Genomic DNA, 21,120 nt, shown 5'->3' on the forward strand with positions numbered 1-21,120 from the left:
CATGATCTCGCAATTCATGGGTTGGAGCCCGACGTCTGGCTCCATGCTGACGGTGCAGAGCCTGCTTGGAATTCTCTCTTTCCCTCCCCCCCCCCCAAAATAAATAAATAAACTTTAAAAATACAATATCCCTTTGGCTGTTATGTGAAGAACAGACCATGGCGACGCAAGAGTGGAAACAGGGAGACTAGATACAAGGCCGGGGGAAGGACTTGGATCACAGTCGTAGTAGCTGTCAAGATAGGCAGCCAGAGTCAGGATATATTCTGGGAATCAAGCCTATGGGGACTTGCGGATGGACCCGATGAGCACTGAATTTGCTGAGAGGTTGGCTATGAGCTGTGGGGTAGAGTCTGATCTGAGTCACTTCTGGCAGCACGCTCCTCCCTAGGCTGTCATGTCCCACACAGGCCTCCTGCTTCAGCCCCCTTGATTGCTCACTCCACCTGATCCCTGCTGCTGGAGCATCTGGAAGCTTCCTGCTTCTCATCCAAGGAAGAATTTTCAAGATGATCCACCTCCAATAGTATTGCCTGCACTCCCAGCGTAGCTGCTCCCAAGACCAGCCTCCAAACCGATCCGTGCTGTTCCTTTCTGCGTCTTTCCTCGCTCTTACAGCTCAGACCTCATTCGTCTCTCCCTCTAGCCCCCTTACACGGCCCCACCCTGCCTGCGTACCCTGGGTGAAGAGCCTCCTCCCAGACCTTCCTCTCAAGCGCTCCAGACGCAGCTTCAGCGTTGCTCGCGCGCCCCCTCGTGGTCCAAAGGCAAAGGTGCAGGCTGGCCGCGCGCACCTGGGCCGGGTCTCCTCCTGCCTAAGTACCAGGAAATGCGTTAGCTCCCTTGGAACCTAGGAAGCCAAGGTGGCTGGATGTAGATCCCCGACAGCAGGAGAGCTCCAGGAAGTGGAAATGCTTTCTACCTGAGAGGTGAATAATTGCTATCGACCATTCCTAAACGAAGAGCTGGCAGAGAGAAGAAGGAACCCCGGGTGGCCAAACTGAAAAGACCCGACTGAATGCTTCTCCTAAGCCCCGCTGGATCTGCTTCTCCCCCATGGCTGCCCCAGAATTTCTTCATTGCTGACCCGATACTCCTAGCTCTCACCTGCTCTGGCTCAAGGGCTTGCATTTGGCTTTGAACTGCAACTCCCAGTGCCTACTTTAGGCAAAAACTCAGAATAAACTAGTGACAGAAGGAGGCTTCCTGCACAAATGTGTCATTTAGGAATGCCCCTCAGCTGCAAGGAATATCGTATTTGACTGCAGATGGCTCAAACGAGGGATTTTTCTCAGGGCACAACAGCCCCCCTTCTCTATGGGTTTGGGATCGCCCCCTACTGGTCACAATAATAACTGCAGCAGGTGTTAGGTGTTAGGAGACAGAAGCCTATTTCAGCTCAAAGTCAGGACTCACGGCCTTGAGATAATGGGCTAAATTCTTCCTCCCACAATTCATGCCTTTTATCGCCAAGGAAAACCTTCCTAGGAAGACAGACCCACCCACCCCCAGCCGACCTCCCTTTACATCTCACCGACCAAAGTCAGTTTCATGCCACAGGCTGAGCCCCTGAGATTAAGAGTTTTCTGTCAATTCTTCTCAAAATCAGAGGGCATTTTTTAGCACAGAATAAGGAGGAAGATTATTTGGAGGTAAGCGCCAACAGTTTCTGTTACCCTGGAAAAATATATACAATGTTAAAAAAAAAAAAAAAAACAGCTCCCATACTTCTACGAAACATTAGCACATTCCCATTCATGTCAGGAATATCACGAATGCCTATTTCCACAATTATTCAATATTTTTCTAGAATTTCTAAGTTAATTCCTTAAGACAAGAGGAAGTGAGAAGTTCAAATATTGACAGTCATGAAATGAATGACACTTATTAGCAGAGGCTACGTCTTCCTACTTAGAAAACTCAAGAAAATCAATGGCCACTTCACTAAAATAGAGTTCAAAAATGTGGGTGACAAGCAAATACATGAGATCAATAGATTTCCTACACACCAACAACAAATAGTGGGAAATAAAAAAAGAAACCCAGCCACATTAGCTTTAAACAGAATAAAAACAAAATAGCCAGGAATGAATACATGTTTTCCTGGGGGTTGAGCAGGATGTCCCAATTTATATAGCTTATTGTTTGCAGCAGAGTTTCCCACCTTTGACCTTGAATCTTGTACTTGCCACTCCTCTTTAGGAACTCTCCCAGCCCTTCTGTCTCCAGCTTTCAGGCATATCCCACATCCCATCCACACTTCCTCTCTACCCAGGCTGTGTAAGGGGTCTGGAGAACCAAACATGGGCCAGGCTGCAGTGGCCTGAGAACAATTTGTCTTTAGATATGGGAATAAGTTACTAATATAATACTAAATACCCCTCCAAAAATATATATAGACAAAACAGAGTACACTGAGTTAGTATGGCTTACTGGTTAAGCAAGCAGATTCTGGAATACAATTGAATGGTTTTGACTGGAATTTATAACTGCCATTTATAACTGTATGATCTCTCTACCTGTTTGCTTGTCTGTGAAATAGCACCAGTGTGGAAAATATCCCACTTGAAGAGGGTCAAGTGGGCTAACACAGGTAACGCTCTTTAGTAGCAGGTACATAGGAAGCATTCAAACATTATTAGCTATATTAAGTATTACTATCATGGTTGTTATTGAAAGAAAGGCATTCTTAAGCCAAGTGCTGTTCAAAACTCTATTAATTTATTCACTCCTCAAGACAACAGAAGTGTTCCATGCACTTCCCAGGTCAGGCCCTTACAGGGAAGGGGTGAGCCGTCCTCCCCCCTTTGGTCTTCCTCTTCCTGCTCCTTGGGAATGGATATGGTACCTGGAGTTCAATCTTGGACTGTGACATTGAGAACCACACCCTGGGGATAGGAGAGCAGAAAGCTGGAAGGGATCAGGGTACCAGGTGCCAGTGGAACCACCAATCCAGCCCTGAACTTTACAAACGTGACAAAAATAATCCTCTGTCTTGCTTAAGCCGCTCTCATTTGGAATCTCATTCACTATAGTCACACCTCATCCTGATACCGCCTACCACCGGGAGGTCTCTGCCATTTGGGACATTCTGGGTGTAGTATGAAATAAATGTACAGGGGCGCCTGGGTGGCTCCGTCGGTTAAGCGGCCGACTTCGGCTCAGGTCGTGATCTCGTGGTCCGTGAGTTCGAGCCCCGTGTCGGGCTCTGTGCTGACGGCTCAGAGCCTGGAGCCTGTTTCGGATTCTGTGTGTCCCTCTCTCTGACCCTCCCTCGTTCATGCTCTGTCTCCCTCTGTCTCAAAAATAAATAAACGTTAAAAAAATTAAAAAAAAAAAAAAGAAAGAAATGTGCAGACTTCTGAAATGACCTTTCCCTAACTGTGACAGGGCCAGTTAGAAGGAGATAAGAAGCACAAAGCACGGGGTTCCAGGCTGCCTCAGTCAGTGGAGCACACAGCTTTTGATCTCAGGGTTGTGAGTTCTAGCCTCACATTGAGTGTGGAGTGTACTAAAAACAAAATAAAAAAATAAAAAAATAAACAAGAAAGAAAGATTAAAAAAAGAAAGAACCCCAAAGCAAAATGTTTTCCAGGTAGTTCTGTTTCTTAGGGACCACCCAGGCAGATAATTTATTCAAACTAAAGCTGCCTGGCTGGAAAATTAAATATTGATTGTTGTACATTAATAGTTGAAAGTAGGGGCACCTGGGTGGCTCAGTTAGTTGCGTCTGACTTAGACTCAGGTCATGATCTCACAGCTCATGAGTTCAAGCCTGGCATCGGCATGGGCCTCTCTGCTGACAGCTGAGAGCCTGGAACCTGCTTCCGATTCTGTGTCTCCCTCTTTCTCTGCCCCTCTCCTGCTCACGCTCTGTCTCTCTCCCTCAAAACTAAACATTAAAAAATTTTTTCGTAAAATAGTTGAAAGGAAATGTGGAACCATGAGGGCGACCCCAAAATAATTTCAATATACACACTGTTCTCATTTAACTACACCCCTTTGACCTTGCCTTTCTCCTCCATCTGTCCACGAACCATTCCTACTGTGCTCACAGGTGCCTCCTAGGCTCACAGCACTTACTGAGCGAGCAGTCAGCTTCCCTGGACCCTTGAGCACCCAGTGTTTACATGAGGATCTTAAAACAGTGTGTGAGTCAGTGTCAGATTTCCTTCAGCTAAGGGACAGAACTGCCGCCTTCAGGATTCAGAAAAACATTTCCTCCCTAGCTTGTAGGCTCAGCTGCAGTTGCACCTTATTGTCACCAGAGGGCACTATGTACCATGCTAACGGATTTGGAGAGGTTCTCCCAGCAGCTTTAGGAAGTTGTAGGGGCTGGGGTCGCCTGAGTGGCTTAGTCAGTTAAGCCTCCCCACTCTTGGCTTATGCTCAGGTCATGATCTCACAGTTCGTGAGTTCGAAAGCCAGCTTGGAATTCTTTCTCTGCCCCTTCCCCGCAAGTGTGGGTGCACTCTCTCTCTCAAAATAAAAAACTGTAGGGCTGCCAGGAACCCTGGGTGGCATTTCCTTTCAACTGTGTTTGCTGATCCCTCTTATAATTATTATGTCATCTCACACCGCTTTCACACCTGTCCCCCAGCATTTCCACCTGAATGTCCTGAAGACCCCTCAGAATCAAGAGTTCGGATTCCAGCTTGATCCCCCCCCCCCCCCCCCCCCCCCGCCGACCCCATCCCCAAAGAAAACCAAAACAACCTCTCTTCCCTCTACCTCCTCTCCTTCCTTCAGATTTTTCTTTATCCTCCCAACCATCCAAAGCTAAATTATGCTGTCACTCTGGTCCTTTTCTCCACCCAGATTGCTCCTGTCTAAATGTGTCTGCATCCAGTAGTGCACAGTCCTCCCAGGTCACCTGTCTTTCCAGTCATCCCTGATGCTCTGACAACACAGGTGAGATTATGCCATTTCCTTCTTTAAAGGTCAAGAAAAGTGAAATCAACCCAAGTGTTCATCCAAGCGTGAATAGATAAACAACGTGTGGTCTATCCACACAATGCAATATTATTCAAACTTAAAAAGTAGGAAATTCTTTTTCTTTTTTTTTTTTTTTTTTTTGTAGGTAGGCTCTATGCCCAGTGTGGGGCTTGAACTCACAACCTTGAAATCAAGAGTCACATGCTTTACTGACTAAGCCACCCAGGCACCCCAGAAAGGAAATTCTGACACATGCTACAACACAGATGAAGCTTGAGGTTATTATGCTAAGGGACAGGAGGGCTTGGATTCATCCAGAACTGACTGTTGGACCCAGATACTTGTATCAATAGGCCTGGCTTTTGAGACAAAATCCCAACACGTGGCAAATGGTATGACAGAGGGATCTACTTCTAACATATGAAGTAAACCTTTAAATCAGCTATTTCTTCGGTCTCTAATTTCCTTTTTTTTTTTTTTCTAAGTTTATTTTGAGAGAGAGAGAGAGAGGAGTGGGGGAGGGGCAGAGAGCAAGGGAGAGAGAATCCCAAGCAGGCCCCAAGCTGTCAGCACAGAGCCTGACACAGGGCTCAAACCCACAAACCATGAGATCTCTTGAAATCAAGAGTCAGATGCTTAACTTACTGAGCCACCCAGGCACCCCTCCAGAGCAGCCTTTCTAACATTTCTTTTGGCTTGAGTTAAACTGGAAGCATTTCCACCTTTGCTAGGATTTCTGACCAACATAAATTCTCAGATGTATAAGAAATCCTAATAAATGCCTTGGAGTTTGGCCACACTTACTACTTTCCAGAGGGTCCTGATTTGAGTGCCTCTTGTGAGACTAAACAAGATTTGGGCATTGCCTAAAATTTTTCCCAAATTAATTCCTGTCTTAGGGTTTTCCTCTAATGTGATTTTTTTTTTCTAATGTGATTATTTTTTATAGGCTCCACACCCAACATAGGGCTTGAACTCATGACTCTGAGATCAAGAGACCCAGGCTCAACCAACTGAGACTGACAGGCATCCCTTTTGTGTGATTTTTTTAAATAGAATAGATTCCCCTCTTTCGTTGAGGTATAATTAACATATAATACAATGTAAGTTTAAGGTGTATGGTGTGACCATTTGATACAATTACATATTGTAAAAGATTACCATAGTAGGATCAGTGTCAAACTTTCCCTTCGTTTTTAAGGTTGAATCATATTCCATAGTATGTATGTACTGTGTTTTGTTCATCCATTCATCGACGGACACTTGGCTTGCTTCTACTTTGGGGCTATCCTGAACAATGTTGCTATGAACAAACCCATACAATATCTCTTCAGGTCCCTGCTTTAAATTCTCTGGGGTCTATACCCAGGAGTGAAATTGCTTGGATAACATGGTAATTTTCCTTTAAATTTTTTGAGGAGCTGCCATACTGTTTTCCACAGTGGCTGCACAGATTTTACATCCCCACCAGCCATGCTGGTGGACAAAGGTTCCAATTTCTCCACATCCTTTCCACCACTTGTTGTTTGTTTTGGTTTTTTTTTTTTTTGTTAGTAGCCATTTTAACGGGTATGAGATGGTCTTCTCTGAACTCTTGCACACTCCACTTGATCGGTTTTTGACACTGTTTGAGGTTTCCTGCCATTTTGAACTCGTAGGTTTTAATTTTCAGTGTTCATTTCAGATGAGAGGGAGCCCCGGGCAATGGCAAGTGCACAGGCCACGGTGGCACAAGTCCTGGGTTCTGCCTTAAATCTGTCACCGGGAGACCCTGAGCAGGAGAGAACCTTCTCTAGGCCTCATTTCCTCCCCATCCTCCTCCCCCCCCCTTCCCCTCCCCCTCCCCCTCCTCCTGGGGCAGCCACCGTGATAAAGAATACACTGTGCTCCGACCCCTCAGCTGAAACTCAGGCCTGGATACATTTTAAGGGGACATTCGCTCTCACGACTTGCTGGATTCGGTCTCCAGGTTTTTGTTGTCGTTGTTTTGTTTTGTTTTTCTTTTAATTCATTTTGCCGCCCCCGGAGTTGGGAACACGCCCTGGGAGTCCGGGTCTAGGGCATGGCGCTACCGGTACGCGTCCCGCTGGCCTAGAGAACCACCGAGAACTGGGGCCTCCTGAGTCCTAGAGAGGTCGCCTCCACAGGCCAGCTCGGGCGCACTTCCGGCCTTTGTGTGGCTGCGGGAGACGGGAGACTGCGGCCCGGGGCGGGCCGGAGCGTCAGTGCGCTCTTTACGTGACTCGGTGTTCCCCACCCCCACCCCAGGGCAGAGGCAGGGGTCACCCAGACCGCAGCGCGGCCTGTGGGGTCCGGAGAAGGCCCGGCAGTGCCCTGCGGGCACCGCGTCTCCACCTGTGCGCGCATTCGGGTCTCGCCTTCCCTTTGTGCCCCGGGCAGGCGAGGAACTTAACAAAGACTTGCGCGGGTTGGGGGGGGAGGGGGCGGTGTCCACGGTTACCCACGCACACACACCCGTTCCGCCTGGCTGCAGAATTCAGGCCGACCGCGCTGCCTCCCAAATCCGTGTTGCTCCACAGGGAAAGTCCTTTTGAAAATGAAGTGGTGGTTGAACTGCGAAATGCGCCCTGGATCCGTCAGCTTTGCGTTTTCTTCTTCAGCGCACACAGTAACCCGAGCGCTGGGCTAGCAGTAGGGGGAGGGAGGATTCAGGCCAGATTCTCGCCTGCCCCACTCGGGGACACTCGAGCAAGGGAGCTGACGGGTGTGCTCCTGACACAACGTGAGATACCCGAAGCACAGGTGAAGACCTCACCCCCCACCCCCCACCCCTCCCGAAGCACAGGTGAAGACCTCACCCCCCACCCCCCACCCCTCCCCGCCGGGCCCCGCCACTTGGCAGGGATCCGAACAGGGAAGACTTTGCAAGGGGGCTGCTACTGCAAGGAGGGGTAGGAGCTGGGTCTGGGGAAATGCCTACCAGCCTGGAACGTTCCAGATAGAGCTGGAGCAAAAGCACAAAGGTGAAAAGGTGGGGAGAGCTGCCGGGAGCGTGGTAAATATTTCAACACCATCCTGATAAATGTTTATTCTGTGCCGGGGTTGTGGAGATTAAAGAATCGTGTGTGACCACAGATCCCTGCCCTGGAGATTGTTTAACCACTTCTGCAAGAAATAGCCAAGCCCCTTTAAAAAAAAAAAAAAAGGAAAAAAAAGTACAAAAAACCCTGGGTTTGTTTTCTAGAGATAATATAGCAAAATGATATCTGAATGCCACTTACCAGCTGTGTGACCTTGGGCAATTTTCTTAACCTTTCTGACCCTCAGATTCTTTGTTTCTAAAGGAGGGATAATAGTAAGATTTAAAAGGGACAAGTGAATGAGATAAAAGCACCCACCTCAATGTGTGTGGCAGGTACCACTGAGTCCTCTGAAGATAGGGTGGAATAGGTTATAGGATAGGTTAGGATGTGCAGGTATAGGATAGCGAAGTGTAGGATAGTATAGTCCCCCTGTATCTTTCTGCACTTGATTTGAAGTGGTGTCACTCGTTACTTTTTTTTTTTCTTTTGTATCGGCTCAGACATCTGGCACTTTTCTTGGTGTCTTCACTTGTCCTCAGTTTCCTCAGTTTAGATTTGTTTCTATTCGGCTTTTTAAGACTTTTGTTTGTTCCTGGGGCACCTGACTGGCTCAGTTGGTGGAACATGCGACTCTAAATCGTGGGGTTGTAAGTTCAGCCCCACGTTTGGTGTAGAGATTACTTAAAATCTTTACAAAATAAAATAAAGGAAAATAATAGGGGGCCCCTGGCTGGCTCAGTTGGTGGAGCGTGTGACTCGTGCTATCAGGGTCATGAGTTCAAGCCCCACATTGGGCACAGAGATTACTTAAAAAAAAAAAAAAAAACCTATAAGTAAATAAAAGGATAGACATACAAATGACCAACCGGTACGTGAAACGATGTTCAACAGCACTAATCATCAGGAAATGCAAATCAAAACGACAATGAGATGTCACCTCACACCTGTTAGAACGGCTGTCCTCAGAAACATAAGCAATAACAGATGCTGGTGAGGATGCGGAGAAAAGGGAGCCCTTGTGCAATGTTAGTGGGAGTGTAAATCAGTGCAGCCACTATGAAGGACAGAGAAGTATGACGGTTTTCTCAAAAGACTTAAAATAGCTACCTACTTTTACTATATGATTCAGCAATTCCACTTCTGGATATTTATCTGAAGGCGATGAAATCACTATCTCAAAAAGATACCTACACCCATATGTCCATCACAACATTATTTACAATAGCCAAGACGCGGAAGCAACCCAGTGTCCATCTGTAGATGAATGGATGAAGAAAATGTGAGATATATAGATAATATATTTAAAATGGAATATTAATCAGCCATTAAAAAAAAAAAAGGAAATCCTGCCATTGGCAATAACATAGATGGACCTAGATAGAGGCATTATGCTAAATAAATCATACACAGAAAGGCAAATACCATATGATCTCATTTACATGTAAAACCCCCAAAAATCTCATAGAAACAGAGACAGATTGGTGGTTGCCAGAGGCTTGGGATTGGGGAAAATGGGTCAAAGGTACAAACTTTCAGGTACAAGGTTAATTTCTGGGAATGTGATGTATATGTATAGTATGGTGCCTATAGTATTGTATATTTGAAAGTTGCTGCGGGAGTTAATCTTAAAAGTTCTTATCACAAGAAAAAAACTTGGGGGGCACCTGGGTGGCTCAGTCAGTCAAGCGTCTGACTCTTGCTTTTGACTCAGGTCGTGATCTCACTATTCATGGGTTCAGATCTCTGTGCTAACAGTGCAAAGACTGCTTGGGTTTCTCTCTCCCTCTTTCTCTGTCCCTCCCTGGCTTATTCTCTTTCTCGCATTCGCTCTTGCTCTCTCGCTTTCAAAATAAATTTAAAAATTTTTTAAAAGAAAGGGGCGCCTGGGTGACGCAGTCGGTTGAGCGTCCAACTTCAGCCAGGTCACGATCTCGTGGTCCGCGAGTTCGAGCCCCGCGTCAGGCTCTGGGCTGATGGCTCGGAGCCTGGAGTCTGTTTCCGATTCTGTGTCTCCCTCTCTCTCTGCCCCTCCCCCGTTCATGCTCTGTCTCTCTCTGTCCCAAAAAATAAATTAAAAAAAAAAATTTTTTTTTAAAAGAAAAGAAAAAAACTTGTTACTATGCATGGTGATGGATGTTAACTTATTGTGGTGACTATTTTGCAATATATACATATATCAAATCATTATGTTGTACACCTTAAACTAATACAATATGTCAATTATATACCAATAAAACTGGGAAGACCATTTAAAGTAAAAGGAGCAGGTAGGGGATTCCTGGATGGCTGAATCGATAGACCATGTGACTCTTGATCTTGGGGTCGTGAGTTCAAGCCCACGATGGGCACGGAGCCTACTTAAAAAAAAATTTCTTTAAGTGTAAAATAAAAGGAGCAGGTAGCTGAGATGAAAAAGGGAGGCCTTTGAATCAGGGAAATATGGGCAAAGCACAAAGATTCAAGCCCACCGTGCAATAGCCTTTCCAAAATAAAGCCTGTAACCACCTGAGCTACCAGAAAGAAAGAAGGGTGTTTGCTGTACTCCAATGCCTCACAGCTCGCTGAATTCAGCTTTGTTAGTTTGCTTTGCTTTGGGGGGCTGTTGCCTAGCAGCGCAAAACATTAACGTGCTGAGAAAACTTGTGTACAAAACAACGTGACTTCACATTCCACTAATACCGTTCCCCCCGTCTACCAAGTGTCTATGCACCGTTCACATCCCAGGAATGTATTCTAGCTGAAGCAGACTATCTGGTCACCACTTTCTTCTGGACCTTTTATAACCTCTCAAGCTACATTTTTTCTTAACTTCTCAGGAGCGGGTATGATGGATAATAATTTCCACTTCTAAAGCAGAGGTGCACGGTTGTCAGAAACTGAGGAAACGTGGGGGAAAGCGGGGTGAGTGGAGGAGATTGAAGTGTATACAGTACAGGGTAATCCTTAAATTACTAGGACCTGCTTGACAAATGTTGTATAAGGACAGTAGCCAGATGCACCTGCCACCTCCTTTCCCATCTGACCCCCAACCCCCCTTCACACGCCCCTACCCCTTCCCATCCACAACCCCTGAAAGCTTTGACCAGGAAGCAGGAGTTGGGCCGGACATGTCTGAGCTGGCACGTCTTCCTCACCACCCAAGGGAAACCATGCACTCAGCACCACCCTTTTCTACCCATCACTGCCCACCATTCAGGGGTGCCACGTCAGGCAGTTCCCTCTCTGTGTCCCTGCAATAGGGACATTTTTCATCACCCGGCTTTACCTTAGGAAAGTTACTGTCCTTTTCCATCTCACCCTTTTCATTCCACTTATGAGCCTAAGAACAACACTAATCAGGGCTGATTTGAGTAACAGTTAATCAGAGATACAAGCATATTAAGAAAAGAAGAGACAATGGGGTGCCTGGGTGGCTCAGTCAGTTTAGAATCCGACTTCGGCTCAGGTTGTGATCTCACGGTTCATGAGTTCAAGCCCCATGTCCAGCTCTGTGCTGACAGCTCAGAGCCTGGAGCCTGCTTCGGATTCTGTGTCTCCCTCTCTCTCTCTGTCATTCCCCCACTCATGCTCTGTCTCTCAAAATTAAATAAACATTAAAAACTTTAAAAAGAAGAAGAAAAGACAAGGCACACCTGGGTGGCTCAGCGGTTAAGTGTCCGACTCCAGCTCAGGTCATGATCTTGGAGTCCATGAGTTCAAGCCCCACGTCAGGCTGTGTGCTGACAGCTCGGAGCCTGGAGCCTGCTTCGGGTTCTGTGTCTCCCTCTCTCTCTGCCCCTCCCCCACTCATGCTCTGTGTGTGTGCCTCTCTCTCTCAAAAATAAATAAACACTAAAAAATTAAAAAAAGAAAAAAGAGAGACCATATAACTCCCAAGTGAAATGACACGGGTGCTCATTCAGAACCTCTCCAGTTGTCTTGTTCAACTCCTCCAATACGAGACCCAAAATGAATACTGTTTCTAACCCAGCTGTTTTGTTTTCCCTTTGTACTTAGATGCCAGAACTGCAATAACATCTTCTGCTATTTTCCACCGCAGGTATATGGCATTTTGGCTACATTCTGTTTTGGCTAAGCTTCTGTGAGAACATAACTGATGCTTACAGCACTGTTTCATTGGAAAAATAAGCTCCAAGTTCCCAAGAGCCAATCTATAAATGGACTATTGGAATGTATTTGTGTTGTTTATTAGAGATAACCATTTATATGTTAGTATTTTACTCTTGTAATATTTTACAGTTGTAAATAATTTTTCTGCTTCCAACCCTCATTTATTGGCTTCTTCCTAATGTTTTGAGAAATAATACTTCTTTTTTTTTAATGTTTATTTATTTATTTTGAGGGAGAGCACGCACTGCGTGGAGAGAGGCAGAGAGAAGGAGAGACAGAATCCCAAGCAGGCTCCATGCCATAAGCACAGAGCCCAACACGGGGCTGGAACTCACAAACCGTGAGACCAAGACCTGAGCTGAGATCAAGAGTCAGACTCTTAACCAACCCAGCCACCCAGGTGCCCCCGAGAAATAACACTTCTAATCACTCTGCATGGAAATCTTTCTAAAATGTATGACACTTGGGGCGCCTGGGTGGCTCAGTTGGTTGAGCATCTGACTCGTTATCTCTGCTGAGGTAATGATCTCACAGTTCATAGGCTCAAGCCCCACCCCAGGCTCTGCACTAACAGCTCAGAGCCTGCTTGGGATTCTCTCTCTCTCTCTCTCTCTCTCTCTCTCTCTCAAAATAAATACATTAAAAAATGTTTAAAAAAATAAAATGTATGACACTTTCCTATGGGGATATGATTTAACTCATTTTTCCTGACTTGGTCAACATAATGAACATCCTTTACACAATGAAATGATCCTACCTAAGAAACCTCTCTTAGGTTTTCTGTACATTTCTTTTTCAAAGAAAAAGTAAACAGAAGCCTCATATACACCGATAATTTGCTCAATTAATGACATGAATCTTGCTTTCATGTCAGTTATTATAACAGTCTCTGAGGTTTTTAACATGATTTCTAAGTGACTCAAGTCTAAATTTGTTTAAAATTCCATCCTTGGAACAACCCATTCCATAGGCCATTTTAAAAACACGGTTTGACACAAATATTTACTTTGTAATGTTTAAAGAGGAACTCTAAGCCTCTTTAAAAATAAAAACAAACAAAATCTGTCCTTTGCTTGGACTAAGTCCTTATTTCTCAAACCTTATTGCAGACTACTACCCTGACATTTCTTACCCCATTTATGTAGTGATTTACAAGACTGAAGTGATTCATACACACTTGTTTTCCAATTTCTTTTTGGGCGATGGTTATACAAACATTATTTCATGGATCCACTCTGTCTCCTGTCATCACTTATCCCTCTGGTCCCACCTGGAACATTAAAATGCCCTCTTTCTGGGACCAGGTCCATAATCACAGTCTGTTTTCAACCACATGGTTTGCTGCTGTAAAGGTGGAACTGGAGGTAAAACCACTGGCAGATGATTGCTCTTTCAAGGAAGTTCACTTCCTAAGGGCTCTTTCTGTGTTAGAGCATTGCCCAATAATGCTATGCCCCAAAGGAGCCACCCCATAATACTAGCCTGTTGCTGAGCTTTGGTTTGTCTGTTTTTATTATTTAAAAAAAAATTTTTTTAACGTTTATTTATTTTTGAGACAGAAAGAGACAGAGCATGAACGGGGGAGGGTCACAGAGAGGGAGACACAGAATCTGAAACAGGCTCCAGGCTCTGAGCTGTCAGCACAGAGCCCGACGCAGGGCTCGAACTCACGGACCGCGAGATCATGACCTGAGCTGAAGTCGGCCGCCCAACCGACTGAGCCACCCAGGCGCCCCAATTATTTTTTTAATGTTTATTTATTTTTGAGAGGTAGAGAACATGAGCAGGGAAGGTGCAGAGAGAGAGGGACAGAGGATCCAAAGAGCACAGAGCGTAACAAGGGGCTCGAACTCATGAACCATGAGATCATGACCTGAGCCAAAGTCAGATGCTTAACCAACTGAGCCACCCAGGCACCCCTGTCTGTCCTTAAGTAGGACATAATACTTGAAGGATCAATGAGCCAGGACAGAGGAAAGCCCTGGGAAACTATGGAACAGTAACACGTATAACAGCCACAAAGTGTCAAGCACCTGCTGGCAACCACGGATTCTACTAGATATTTTGTATCCATGATGCCATCAATGTTTAAACTCATATCAGCTCCCCAAGCTTGGAATTACCATGCCTGAAACCTTAAGGAGGAAACAGAGGTAGAGACAGTTGCCAACGTTCGGCAGCTACAGAATGGCAGAGTCAAGTCCACTCAGGTTCAAAGCTCAGGCTCTTTTCACTAAAATCCTTCTCCAGATAGAGACTCTGCTTTTCCTCTCTGGAATGAAGACAACAGCTGTGTTTCAAGTTCTTAACCGCCAATGGATGGGACGACAGGACTAATTGGGCTTCAGCATGGCTGGCTAGAAGCACCCCAGCTCTCCCAGGCCTGCGCTTTGCATTTTATAATAGGCCCCAGGCCGACTGGAAAGCCCAGGAGCTCTGTGCATTTGGAGAAGTTTCACTACATAGTGTAAAAAAGGGAAAATAGAGTGTTTAAGACAAAGTAGTGTGATCTTGCATTCAGGGATAGCCAGAGATGACAGAATATTCTTTACAGGAAGTTCTGTCTTCTTCCTATTACCAAATAGGTGCACGGATGACAAATGACATGGGAAACCATCAGGACTTGATTGCTTTTCCAAAACAGCCTCTTCAATCACCGCCTCTTCAAATGAACTAAACTGGCCTACCGTCAGGACCAAGACTTGCTCAAGGAGACCAACTATTTGCCAGCTCAACTTGTAACATGTGGAAGTTTCAGGAAAGTTCCAGATGGAGGAGTTGAAGGGGTGCAGGATGAGACACCCCAAAATGTGCCACTTTGGCATAAAGATTATTCCAAGTTAAAATTAATAAAAACCCAGCAGATGCAGAAAAAGCACTTTGCCTCCCCCATAACCGTGTAAATTCACATTGGAAAGGAAAACCTGCACTGGGCAGAGTATTAACAGCCACCCTCCCAACCTTTACCAATGGAGCTCATGTGCCCAAAAGAGCCATCTAGTTTTTCCAAACATCTCCTTTCACCTTCTTGCTGTTGACTTTTCTCCCCTTTGTGTCCTCAGACCCTTACCTCTTTCCTGAGCTCATATAAGCTTCATGTGGCCTCCCTGTCTTCAGAATTTCCTATCTGTGTGGATTCCCCATAAGTATACCTATTAAATTTGATTTTGTCTTGTTTTAAAAAAAAAAATAAAACCGCCAAACAACAACAAAACAAAAAAAGGCGGTGGGGAGTGGTTTAAGAAATGCAAAAGAGTCCTTTTCCATAGGAGCTAAAATGTCTTTTTTAGGTTTTGAGAACAGTTTGATCTATAACCTGAGTACAGCCATGTATGTTCCTCTTTAGAAAAATCCTGGAGCCCTTTTGGGGCACCTGGCTGGCTCAGTCAGCAGAGCATGTGACTCTTGATCTGGGGGTTGTAAGTTCAAGCATGCTGGGTGTAGAGATTATCTAAAAATAAAATCTTTTTTTTAATGTTTATTTATTTGGGGGGGGAGCAGAGAGAGAGGGAGACAAAGGATCTGAAGTGGGCTCTGTGCTGAAAGCAGAGAGCCCAACACGGGGCTCAAAGTCACAGACCATGAGATCATGACCTGAAACTAAGTCAGACAGTTAACCGATTGAGCCACTCAGGCACCCAAAAAATAAAAATATTTTTAAGTTTTTTTTTTTAAGTTTCTGTATTTATTTTGAAGGAGAGGGAGCACAAGTGGGGGAGGAACAGAGAGAGAGAGAGAGAGAGAGAGAGAGAGAATCCCAATCAGGCTCTGCACTGTCAGCACAGAGCCCCATGCAGGGCTCGAACCCATGAACTGTGAGGCCACAACCTGAGCTGAATTCAAAAGTTGGACGCTCAACTGATTGAGCCACCTGGATGCCCCATAAAATATTTTTTTAAAAATAGGGAAAAGATAAATCCTGGAGCTCTTTCTTCTTGCTCCCCAATGACCTGGCTGCTGTCCCAGCTGCCACACACCTGTCACCTCAGGACACCTGTCTCCCATCAGCAGCACCCCAGGGAGCCCTGGACCCACACCCAGCCCCACCCCATGCTGGGTCTCCTACTGCTGCCGGATCCCATTTCTCTCTCTCTTTCTCTCTCTCTTTTAATGTTTGTTTAATTTTGAGAGATAGAGACAGAGCACAAGCAGGGGAGGAGCAGAGAGAGGGGGAGACACAGAATCCGAGGCAGGCTCCAAGTTCTGAGCTGTCAGCACAGAGCCCGATGTGGGGCTCGAACTCTGGACCAGCAAGATCATGGCTCAAGCCAAAGTCAGACATTTAACTGACTGAGACACCCAGGCGCCCCCCTCCCCCACCCCGGCAATTTCTCTCTTGAGTACACCTTCTTTGGCTGACACACATCCTTCCATAAACTTCCTGAGACAGTGTGCCCATAGAGTAAATATTTTGAGACTTTGCATAACTGAAACTTCCCTTTTGCTGTCCTCGTTACTCTTTCTTTAGTTTGGGTATAAAATTCTAGTTTTGATATTATTCTTCCTTGGAATTTTGTCTTCTAATTTTCAGTGTTGCAGTTAAGAAATCAGGAGCAGGGGCACCTGGGTCGCTCACTCGGTTAATCAGACTCTTGATTTTGGCTCAGGTCGTAAGATCAAGCTCTGCATGGGGCTCTGTGCTGGGTGCCTACTTGGGATTCTGAGTCTTAGTCCTTTAGATGAGACCTCTTTTGTTTGTTTCTGGATACTTTGGGGTAGTAAATTTCACATTGGTGAGGTTTTGTTTCTTTCTTTCCCAAATTCCTTCTTGCTAAGCATTCAGCAGGCTGTACGTGTTCTGTATTTCTGTGACATTTCCCTACACTCTTTTGTTGATGATTTCCCCCCACTTCACTTTCTTCTCTCTCCAAAATTCCTGAAATTCAGCTGTGGAACCTCCTGGGTTGACTTTCTAATTTCCACATGTTTTTCACTCACATTCTCAGTATATGTGCTGAAGAGAGCGCTCACTCATGTTTTCAATCTCTTTGTCTTTTTGTTCTATTTGCTGGCATATTTCCTTAACCTTCTCCCTCTCTCTTTTTTTAAGATTTTATTTTTTTATTAAAAATTTTTAATGTTTATTTATTTTTGAGAAAGACGAAGACACAGAGCGTGAGAAGAGGAGGGGCAGAGAGAGGGAGACGCAGAATCTGAGGCAGGCTCCAGGCTCCAAGCTGTCAGCACAGAGCCCAACGTGGGGCTCAAACTCATAGACCGTGAGATCATGACCTGAGCTGAAGTCGAAGGCTTAACCAACTGAGCCACCCAGGTACCCCTTAAGATTTTACTTGTAAGTAATCTCTACATACAACCTAGGGCTCAAACTCACAACCCCGAGATCAAGAGCTGCACACTCCACTGACTGAGCTAGCCAGGCGTCCCCTTAACCTTCTCTTCTAATGAACTTTTCATTTTTGCACTAACGTTATTTCCAAAATACTCTTTCTGTTTTCTGACTGTTCCTTTTTTAGAGCATCCTGCAATTTCTTCTCCTATCTCTGCAGACATTAACCGCAGAGGTTGTTTGATTAAATGTTTCCTTCTGCTCCCTCATTATCACAGGTTTCCTGGTCTTTCTCTTGCTCTGCCGGCTGTTCCATAAATAAGCTAAAGATGGCCCCTGTGTTGTTTACTTCACAGCAGGCTCAGAGCCCACCGGTGCTAAACTCAAATTCTTACACATCCTATTGCTTTAAATATAGCCCGCACAAGCATATTTTTAGCCATGTAGGGCCTGCCTGCTTTGTAAAACTGCACCCAACATCAGCTAGCCATGGATAAGACAAACCCAGGGGCTATAAAAAGCCACCAGGTCAATGCTGCTCTTAGGGGATTCTGACCCAGAATCTCCCCACCATGCTGCTGAGCAATGTCACCTAGACATGCAAGTCCTCTGTCCTAGACCCCTCTCTCCTGAGTGGTCCTTTGCCTTACCCCCCCTCCGGGGGCTGCCACTGTCTCTGTAAGGCCCCTTTCATGCAATCCTGTGCAAGCTCCACCCAGTAAAACATGTGGTGCAACACTGCCACGTCTCTGTCCTGTGTTCCTTGATGGGTCCCAAAACCTGGACCTCACCACACCTAGCCTTAAGATAGGGCTTTCCTGGGGTACCTGGCTGGCTCAGGTGGAAGAGCGTGCGACTCTTGATCTCAGGGCTGTGAGTTGAGCCCCATGTTGGGTGTGGAGTTTACTTAAAAATTAAATCTTTAAAAAAAGATGATAAGGGCTTCCCTCAAACATCTTGGCTCTCCATTCACACGTCAGTGCGGGACTCTGGGAAGCTCCGTGGAAGGCTCTGCACGTGGGCAGGATTTGTCCACAATGAGCTTCCCTTAGAGGGCCTGGTGGGAACTAGACTCGACTGTCAGCGTCTAGATCTTGTCTCTTGGTTAGTGTCTCCAGGGGAAAACCCTCCAGTCTCCCTCCTGAGGAGCCCAAGCCTGACTACCAGCACTCTGGAGGGGGAGGAAAGGACTTGACTTTTGAAGGGTTCGGCAGAGGAGGCCAGGTCTGACTACTCATTCACCGACCACAACCTACCTCCTCCGGTCTGAGAGCCCACACCCCTCAGGCTACCAACCAGACCTAACTGGCCCTGGGGACCCCAGGCACAACTGAGATGAGGGAGTCAATAAGTTGTACCTCCAGAATGGTGATGCCCTCCCCCCAGGCACATGCTTTTTCCTAGAACAGGAGATAGCAAACTTCTCTTTTTTTTTTCTTTTTTGGAAAGGGCCAGATGGTAAATATTTTAGGCTTTTTGGGACACATGGTTGATGTCACAACTACTCAACTCTGCCACCGTAGCACAGAAGCAACCACAGACTCTATGTAAATGAAGGCATGTGGCTGCATTCCAAAATCACTTTATTTATGGACACTCAAATTTGAATTTAACGAAATTTTCACATGTCACAAACAATTCTTCTTTTTATTTTTTTTCCCAACAGTGTAAACACATAAAATTCTTAGATCTCTGGCTGTACAAAAGCAAGTGGCAAGCTGCGTTTGACCCAGTGGCAGAAGCGTATGGATCCCCTTCCTGGAATATGATGGTCTAGAGATGTCTGTCAAAATCCTCTGAAGCTGTCTTCCCCTTCCCCTTAGCAAAGCCTCCCAGCGCTCATTTTTGCCTGTAGGTATAAGGGCTGCAGGTCCTCTCCCTCCCTCATGCAGCCTCCAAAATGTGCCATGGAAATTTAGACACTTAGGAATTGCCTTGGAACAGAACTGGTGGTAACAGCGACTCTAGGATTTGCTGCCAGTTTCTCCCCCCCGCCCCGCGAGTGGAACAAGTTGTTGATTGTTCTCTTTCCCTGGATTTTAACCAAGGTGATAAATGAGTCCCAGAGGAAGAGACCTCGGGGAAAGGTGGCTGCTCGGAGCCAGAGCCCTGACTCCCAGGCCTTGCGCTTATCTGCGTAAGAACCTCTGTTTCCAGCAATAAAGACTGTTCTAAGCGGTCCAGTACCTGCCTAGTCTCCGCTTTCACATCAAGGAAAGAAGTCCTGCCTTTCTTAGTTGCAGGGGCTGAATGGGGCGTTGGCAAAGAGAAGACCTACTTCCCCCACGTCACATGCGTCTTGGCGCGTCAGCTCTGCCAGCCAGTCTCGCTTTCTTTATCTCTAAAGTGGCGACAGTCATTCCCACCTCACTGGGTAGTTGGGTGGACTGATAAATTAACATTACCAAAGTCTCTGTCACATCGAGGGGCTCCAGATATGGCAATTAGTATAATTCTAATTTATCCAGGCAGGAAACTCAAGAGAGGTTAAGGTATCACCATCCAGAGGGCACACAGCTCATTCATTAGGGGTGGAGACAGGAGTAGTTTGTTTTTCAACTCCCAAACTAATATTCTTTCTTCTATCCTGCACTGCTTTTTTCTTTAAAGTTTACTTATTTTGGAGGGGGGTGCGGGGAGATCCGGGGAGAGAATCCCAGTGCAGAGTTCGAACTCATGAACCATGAGATCATGAGAACCTCTGAGCTGAAATCAAGAGTCAAAGGCTCAATCCACTGAGCCACCCCCATCCTGCACTGCTTTAAGAGGGGGGCTTAGTCCTTTTTATTTTTTTTTTTTAAGTTATTTATTTATTTATTTATTTATTTATTTATTTTTTTGAGAGAGCAAGAGTGAATACAAGAGGGGCAGAGAGAGAAAGAGAAAGAAAATCCCAAGCAGGCCCTGCACTGTCAGTGTGGTGCCCAATGAGGGGCTTGAACTCACCAACTGTGAGATCATGACCTGAATTGAAATCAAGACTGAACCGCCCAGGCTCAGTCCTTTTTTTTTTTTTTTAACCACACCTGAAATGCTACAGTAGGGAAGGTGTTGGGGCTGGGGGATATTAGCTCTGTTGCCTCCCTTAATTTCAGCCCCCGGGTTTGTGCTGCAGGTGACAGACCCTCTCCTCTGGGGGTTAGACAGAGCAAAGCTGTGCCATCAAATGGCACAGGGGATGTTGTGGACACCGCCCCTGGGCCTCCCCCAGCACCCCCGGCTCCACCCTGGCCCCCTCCCAGCGCAGGCTCCCTTCCTCTGGGCTGAGCCACTCCACTGGACAGTTACAAAGATTCTTTGTAATTTGTTTGCACCGGGAGGAGTGAGAGGAGGGCCCTGGCTATACTCAAACCACATGGGCTGCCAGCCCTGTTTACACAGAGAAGGAGCCAAGACAGATGATCCTGTGGCTTGGGGGCCCTGACTGAAAACACAGCCCAAGCCTGTGGATCAGCCTCCCTGTTTCTGGGCTACACCACACAGAAGCAGCATGGAGGCACCTCTTTACCCAGGGAGGCCTGTTTACTCGGCTGGGTGAGAGGTGTTTGCACAGGAAGGGAGGTGGCAATAGCCATCTGGCTGTTCTCTGGCTGAGCAGGAGAGCATTTGCAGGTCAGGCACTATCTGTGTTTCAGGGCCTCTGGGGAGGCAGCCCCTGACAGTGAGCTTGCTGGGATGAGTGTCTCTTCTTTCAGAGTGAATGTGGACAATTTGGAAAAAAAAAAACTGTTTAAAAAAAAATAC

General features: G+C 46.1%; 2 protein-coding genes across 4 annotated transcripts in view; both read left to right on the plus strand.

Moving 5' to 3' along the window:
* Positions 1-21,120, plus strand: part of LOC122210148 (zinc finger protein with KRAB and SCAN domains 1) — a 106,796-nt gene that overhangs the window by 6,433 nt on the left and 79,243 nt on the right. The window contains exons 1-2 of one of the 3 annotated variants that reach the window (XM_042922644.1): positions 844-1,652; positions 4,819-4,911. The gene's annotated coding sequence lies outside the window, so the exon portion shown is untranslated. Of the gene's footprint in view, positions 1-843; positions 1,653-2,501; positions 2,594-4,818; positions 4,912-21,120 lie in introns of those variants that run through there. The other 2 variants (XM_042922643.1, XM_042922642.1) reach the window with 2 other exon arrangements.
* On the plus strand, positions 6,998-19,547 carry LOC122210279. The gene is made up of 3 exons (XM_042922903.1): positions 6,998-7,009; positions 7,066-7,698; positions 19,043-19,547. The coding sequence occupies exons 1-3, from the start codon at positions 6,998-7,000 to the stop codon at positions 19,151-19,153; spliced, it is 756 nt and encodes a 251-aa protein (XP_042778837.1). The 3' UTR covers positions 19,154-19,547.

Source organism: Panthera leo, chromosome E3 (genome assembly GCF_018350215.1).
Source record: "Panthera leo isolate Ple1 chromosome E3, P.leo_Ple1_pat1.1, whole genome shotgun sequence".
NCBI classification, from domain to species: Eukaryota; Metazoa; Chordata; class Mammalia; order Carnivora; family Felidae; genus Panthera; species Panthera leo.